Source organism: Chaetodon trifascialis, chromosome 18, assembly GCF_039877785.1.
Source record: "Chaetodon trifascialis isolate fChaTrf1 chromosome 18, fChaTrf1.hap1, whole genome shotgun sequence".
Classification (NCBI taxonomy): domain Eukaryota; kingdom Metazoa; phylum Chordata; class Actinopteri; order Chaetodontiformes; family Chaetodontidae; genus Chaetodon; species Chaetodon trifascialis.
Window position 1 is genome coordinate 15,436,592 of NC_092073.1, and position 7,262 is coordinate 15,443,853.

At 41.9% G+C, this 7,262-nt stretch overlaps 1 protein-coding gene across 1 annotated transcript in view; it reads left to right on the forward strand.

Annotated features, from left to right (window-relative positions):
• vipr1b (vasoactive intestinal peptide receptor 1b) overlaps window positions 1-4,712 on the forward strand; it is a 38,800-nt gene extending 34,088 nt beyond the window's left edge. Inside the window, exons 10-13 of the mRNA XM_070985875.1 lie at window positions 945-1,036; window positions 2,059-2,188; window positions 2,766-2,807; window positions 4,286-4,712. Of these exons, the coding sequence (XP_070841976.1) occupies window positions 945-1,036; window positions 2,059-2,188; window positions 2,766-2,807; window positions 4,286-4,477 (456 nt within the window). The 3' untranslated portion in view covers window positions 4,478-4,712. The remainder of the gene's footprint in view (window positions 1-944; window positions 1,037-2,058; window positions 2,189-2,765; window positions 2,808-4,285) is intronic.
• Window positions 4,713-7,262: the final 2,550 nt, after the last annotated feature.

The window sequence follows — 7,262 nt, forward strand, 5'->3', positions numbered from 1 at the left end:
GCTGAATATGAGCTGAATATGAGGACTCAGAAGCCACAGTGGAGTATGAAGTGGTGAGATTAAAAATGACTGATCATAAAGCGACTGAACATTTTGGCTCTGCTATATTCTGAGATTTCCCTAAATTTTTCTCAGAAATTTGAAAGAAAGGAACTAAAATGACTCTTAGGACACATGAAATAGCACCTTAAATGTTACACATATGAATACAGTATATAAATAAAACAGTAGTTACAGTGCTGTAAGGTTGATGAAATAGACGAAATTCTTCAAGACCAGAATACTGTTGTGGATTAAAAGAAAATTATAAAAAGACCGTTTTTAGATAAAATGCTCCTCCTCTTCTGATGCCCTGCGTTGTGGGTCTTTGCACAGCAGGTTTAGCTGTGTTCTTTCACATCAGGATCAGGATCAGCCGCCTGGCTGTCAGATCCTTCTGCCTCTCTCTCTTCACAGCAGCGGCGGCTGAGTGATGTTTGTGAGTGCATCATGATGTGCTGCCGGTTCAGAGGTCCAACACAAATTAACAATTTAGAAAATGCATTTTTTCCCACAGGGCGACAGCACAATTCAATCAGAGCAAGAAGAAATTCATCATCTGTTATGAGGATTTCATTCCTCCACATCCGATAGATAAAACACAGCAAACATGTAGAAGCCACTGAAGAATAAGTTTTTCCATAATTGGAGAGGTTTTATATTTTAAGACAATCCAAATATAAGGAAATGTAACAAACGAGGAAAGAAATATTAAAAAGCCTGTGTTGCAGTGGCTAAATTGTTAAAAAAAAAGCCAGCATGTTTTTTACACTCCACAACTCAAGTTTGGCCTCACCTATAGAGCAGCAACAAGCAGCACATGACCCAGATAATAACAGGAGAAACAAATCCAAAACATCCAATTTACTGTAAATTGTAAAACACCCTTCTCATATTCTCCACAGATGAACTTTATTCTATTCATCTGCATCATCCGAATACTTCGCCAGAAAATCAATTGTCCAGATATTGGAAGAAATGAGTCCAACCAGTACTCGTGAGTATAATTTCATATCTTTTTCATGCTGTAAGTTTCTATTATTCATCAGCTCAGAAAAGCTGAAGCATCATCGACCCCTATGAGGATGTCGGGGAAAAATCTCCACCGTGTTAAGTTTCTGTCCACATTCTGTGAACGTTAACTGACAAAGAGAAACAGAGATTATCTCACATAAACACAAAAAGCAAAAGGAAGATATGCATATTTGCCCTTTGGGTACAACTGGCGCTGTAAAAGTATTTCTTTTGTGGCTCCTTTTAACTTCCTCTGAGCAATTTTAACTTCCCTCCCCGGGGGGCGGCCAATCCTTTTCTACTTCAGAAAACAGACTCACGGCACTCGGCACACCAGTCTTCACCTGGCAGCTGCTTTGCACAGAGATACAGAGCTCTGTGTATGACTTTTTTTTTATTCCCTATGATTGAGAGCACAGGGCTGCACGGTGGCACAGCAGGTAGTGCGCGTGCCTCACAGCAAGAAGGTTGCCGGTTCGATCCCCGGGTCAGGCGGGGCCTTTCTGTGTGAAGTTTGCATGTTCTTCCCGTGCATGCGTGGGTTCTCTCCGGGCACTCCGGCTTCCTCTCACAGACCAAAAACATGCTCATTAGGTTAATTGATGACTCTAAATTGTCCGTAGGTGTGAGTGTGAGTGTGAATGTTTGTTTGTCCTTTCATGTGGCCCTGCAATCGGCTGGCGACCGGCTCAGGGTGTACCCCGCCTCTCGCCCATTGTAGCTGGGATAGGCTCCAGCCCCCCGCAACCCCGAAAGGGATAGGCGGTATAGATAATGGATGGATGGATGGATTGAGAGCACCTCATAAGCCAGCCATAATGCATGAGCTATTTTCCCACCGACACTTTTAATAGTGTTTTTTTTCCATCTCTGGTCCTCTGAGCTGAAATGCAAAATGAAAAGTACTCCACGGTTGCATTTCATTATTGGCATATATAGAGACAGATTGAAAATTGGTTTCACCAGAGAGAGACATTTAAATCTGTTTCTGCTTTGTCATTTCAGGAGACTGGCGAAATCAACGCTGCTTTTGATTCCCCTGTTCGGGATCAATTTCATCGTGTTTGCATTCATCCCAGAGCAAGTGAAGACTGAACTGCGGCTAGTTTTTGACTTGATCCTGGGTTCATTTCAGGTATGATGTCAGCTTTTAAGGGGATACATAAAAACATTTCTGCCTTTCTTTCTTAGATTCTGCAAATTGTACATTGAAGAATTCACATTTGACGCCTCGCGTGGAATTGTTTCTCAAGAAAGTCAACCAAATTAAACTTAAATATTTTAACATTTTTCTTGGATTTTCTAAATTGAGCTTCATTCAGTGTCCAAAGTAATGTTTTGGCATCCTGTCAGCACAGACCTGTGAGTGTTTTCTATTTAAGAAATCCTTGGAAGAAACTGTGGCAGGTCTCCAGGCAGTTTTCTGGCTGATTCAGTGGCAGTGTTACTGTTTTTAAACCCCGGAGTTATTTCAGTTCATCACATAATGAGAAATGATGGAGAATGCAGCCAGACAGCACAGCTGCATTATGGACCTTTCCAGCACATTCCTCCCATCATTCCTCTCATCCCTTTTTCTCATTACTCCTTTGCATTGTTTTTGTCAGTGTAATCCATTTAGGTGTTTCATGAATTAGCCAAGATTTAACTGGAAATTTCACCATGACGCACAATGTTTTTGCTCTCTTATCTGTGTTTTTCTTTCCGTTTAGGGCTTTGTGGTCGCAGTCCTTTACTGCTTCCTCAATGGAGAGGTAGGTAACCCCCTCCAACAGTGATGTAAACACCTGACGTACTGTTTTAAACCTATGTTTCCATGCAGAGATAGCCCACAGTGTTGTGGTAATGCTCAGAAAATGCAGTCTGTCTGGAGTACTTCTGGTGCTCCCTTGGTGCATCACTTACATTAACACACCCACAGTCCTGAGAGTGAGTATGAGTCACCAGCGCTGATCTTTCCAGCCATGCCTCCTCCCTTGGACCTCCCCATGGCATATTTTCTGCACGCTGCCTGCAGGGTGGGAGGGCTGTAAAAAGCACAGCCTTTTTGGCAGGGAGCTATTCAGTGATGTCTGCTGAGGCTCTCTGTGGGAACATTAGTTATGTTCCCAGTGCTGGGCCAGATTGAATCACAGTGATGGGCTGGATGGCAAGGCTTGACACTACGCTGTCTGAATTTTAATCCGATGCATTTTTCAGGTGTCCTTTGTCAAGTTTAAAGCCTTGCCTTTTAAAGCACTGCAGCCTCAAGAATGGCACATTGTTTGGAACATTGGTGGCGTATGAACTCTAATATTGACCTACAGGAAAACAAAATCAAACAAAAAGCATGGAAATAACAGTGGAAAGTAATCTGCAGAGAGACAGCATAGCCCCAGACAGCCTTATTTATTACCTCTACCTGAATAATATCAAACAATATTAACTGTGTGATAAAAAAAAAAGTTTATTATGTACAATGGAGGATGTAGATTGAGGCGCTGCTGAACTGTATTATGTTTCAGCAACAGGTGTTTCTGTTATTTAGTCTACCCTCAATGTCTTATCAGAAACACCTGAGCCACCTTTTATCTGGCTCTCTGAGCACAAATCTTACAGCTTTACAAACTCAGTATGAACTGGATCATTGTTGTCATATAAATACTTATGGTAAGAAAAGTAAAACAAACTTTGAATAAAGGATCTAATTCTGTTAGATTTTGTCATATAGCAGCAAAGAGGGACAAAATCGTCCAAATTCAAAGCTTTAGTTCTGTTTATTCTGTTTATTTATTATTCAGTTTATTATCCCAAGCTGAATTTAAAGGTGAGGATAGAGGGACACCGAGCCGGATGGAAAAAGTGAAGACATGAATAATGAAGGAAAAGAGCTTTGTTGGAAGCTATTTTTTAAGATGAATTTGATAAAATATTGAAAAAACTAGAAGAAGACGTAAAATCCAATAGCAAAGGTCTGTCCTATTTCTCCAGTGTAATAAAACAGTTTGGCGAATTCAATGATTTGGAGTCATTGGGTCAAAAAACTGCAAAGTAGACGTGTTACATGATACCAATTTAGTATATTTTTATAAAATTATGTAGTATATTTTCTGAAAAGGGCAAGTCAACATTAAGGTATCAGTGTAGTGTCATTCAAACAGTTTTGCTGCTTTTCAGATGCTGGCCAATCACAGCACTCACCCATCCTACATGGTAAATTGTATTAAAGAGTGATTATTCTAATCCATTGTAGGTCCAAGGAGAGATCAAGAGGAAGTGGCGGAGGTGGCACCTGCAGCGATACATGGGCTCGGACACCAAATACCAACATCCGTCCATCGGCAGCAGCAACAACTTCAGCACCCAGATCACCATGTTGACACGGTGCAGCCCGAAAACACGCCGGGGTTCATCCTCCTGTCACGACGACCTGTCTAGCATATGACTCGCACAACCAATGCAGACATACATGCTGTAGCCTACAAAACACTCTCATGCCAAACATTAGGCAGAACAGACACCATATGTAAGCTCTGGAATCCAAAAAATAAGCACTCCATTAGCACATGCACTCGTGGAGGATGTGTGGTTTGAGCGTGACGTGGATGAAGGAGGGTGATGAGAGAACACATTGTGACCGTAATCAGCTTCTCAGCCGCTTTCAACCTCCATGCTTCTTTAAAAAAAAAAAAAAGTAGGTTTAAGTGACAGTGCTTCACAAGCACAGCTCTTGCACATTTGAATGAGAACCATTCACTTTTTGTCTTTCATGATTCAGTGCACGCGTACAGGTGAATCTGTGAGTTATGGACGATTCGGTCAATTGTTATTAAGTTCCCGGCGAGCTCAGGCACCGGGCAATGCAAAATGGCACATATTAATGGGGTTAGGTGAGGGATCCAAATGTGAGCTGCACCAGCAGACCCGCAATCTGATGTAATTATACACTGATTAAAAATCACTTAGTGGATTCCTGCAGCTCCAAACGAACAAAGCTGGTTCAAAGACACAGGCAGCAGAAGCAAAGGAGCTGATGTTTTTCAACAGGAAATCCCATTATTTATATTGTCACGGCGTGTGCAGCGCCATCACAGACAAAGGAACTATGCATGATGGGAGGTGTGTTTGAGCGTTGAATGTGAGTGCTGATGGAAAAGTTGTGTTTTAAGACACACTTTAGGCAACAGAGAACAATGTGAAAGGACAAAGCCGTGTGCACTCGCACTGACAGAAAAGGAAAAAGTGGCTGATAACCAGCAGCAAACTTTATTTTCATAAATGCCAAACAGATTGAGAGCAGGTGACCAGTGGGATGCTGATTCACAATGATGGGTTTGGAGTATAAATGCCCTTCTCTGCACTATCACTCTCATGAGAGACTGATTGCCCTTAGCCTTCCCTCTTTCTGTACAGCCTTCCCTCTTGTTTTTTTTTTTTCATTCCCAGCCTGTGATAGGGTTGATGTTTTTACTATCTGAGGCACTCAAAATAGGCTGTTTGCTCCGATCACTGACGAGCGCCTGGTTTCAGTGTTTTCTAATCTCCGCGGGCTGTTGGGCTGCACAGCACCTCCGGAGAGGAAATGCCTTTAAGCAGTTCAGTCTTTGAATGTTTACATTTACTTGGAAAGAGTCATTCAACATTGTACAGACAAGTATACAGTGTAGAAAATTAACTGCCGTGGACTGTTGCTCCATAGCCTACCTATTGTATCGTGGCTTTCAGTATCAGTAATGTATCACTATAATTGTTGTTCACTTTATTGCAATATGAGAGATTTAAAGCCTCAGCAAGAGCGTAAACGTCTCATGTACAAGCCTGTTAATGTCGCAGCCCGTGGTTCAACATTTAGCAAAACAGCTAAATGAAAGGCACCTGACTTCAAAACAATCCTCAGACATGCACAGAGAGGCTTTCGCTCCTAAATCCTCCATTCTGAGAGGAGTATTTCCTGAATTCTACATCGACTTGTCAGGTTCGAACCCCTCCACTGGAGGAGTTCGAACCTGACAAGTCAGTAGAGACCGTTGGAGCCGGTATGTAAAGCAAAGCAAGGTGACAAGGATGACTGGCCCTGTCACAACGATGCTATCATCATGCTTCTCAGCTTACAAGGTTAGACTTGAGAGTCACTTGCATGTTCATGCAAGAGGGAACATCCAGAAGGTCCGGCTTTAACCCAGAAAACCCTTCATCTGAACCCACTGCTGATTTAAAGGGTGAGACCACCACAGAGCACCATGAGAAATGAAAGAAGAGTTAATGTTGCTAACATGCTAAAGTTGGTCAGTAAATCATGTGGGATGTTTTGTCAGTGGCAAAATGAATAGTAGGGAAATACACTTGTTTCATTTCTAGATGAAAAGATTGATACCACTCCCACATCTGTCTGTTCAACATGGTTTCATTTCACACCCATCACATACGGACGCTCAGTTCGGACCCCCTGGCATCACTTGTTAAGGCACTGGGTACTTCTTAAGCAAAGACCTGTCAAGACTTCCCTTTTTACCAGGATTCTCTCGTAGGTTTCAGTTTTCTGTTGCATTTTTTTTAGGTTTAGGCAAAACTACCACTTCATGTTTAGGAAAAGGTTTGAGTTAAAAATGTAAAGTTTTCCTATGTGCGTAATTTGCCAGTCTTTTGGAGTGGGAACAGGCTGTCTATAGGCGCCTACTGAATTTACCCTACACATTGAAGATGATGCTAAAGGGCTACCCAGTGCCTTAAAAAGGGACGCCAACAGGTCCTCCCCAAGAGTCTGGATGTGACGAGCAGGTTGGTCTGTTCCAGCAGCTGGTTCCAGCAGAGGAGACAGAGGAACATAGCACCCTGTTGTCATGTTTACATGTGTTTTTGTAGGTTTTTTAAACCTTTGGACAGCTGCTTCCCCCTGTTTCCAGTCTTTGTTCAACGCTAAGCTAACTGTCTACTGCAGCTTCATGTTTGGCAAACAGATGCGAGAGTGCTATCAGTCTTCTCATCTAACTCAGCAAATATTATTCTTTTTACTCATAGCCCACATCGTTTGGTGCCTGTCTTTTGTTGTAAGCAAAGTTAAATGTAATTGTGTGAATTTGCCAGTGTACCTCTCATAATAGTGATCGCAGATAGATTTGTATATACTGACAAAACCATCCAAGTATACAGTTTTCAAATATTTTAGTGTTTCATTAACCTGACATGGTTGTTTTCTATTAGTAAGACAATATTAAAAAGTCATATTGAAT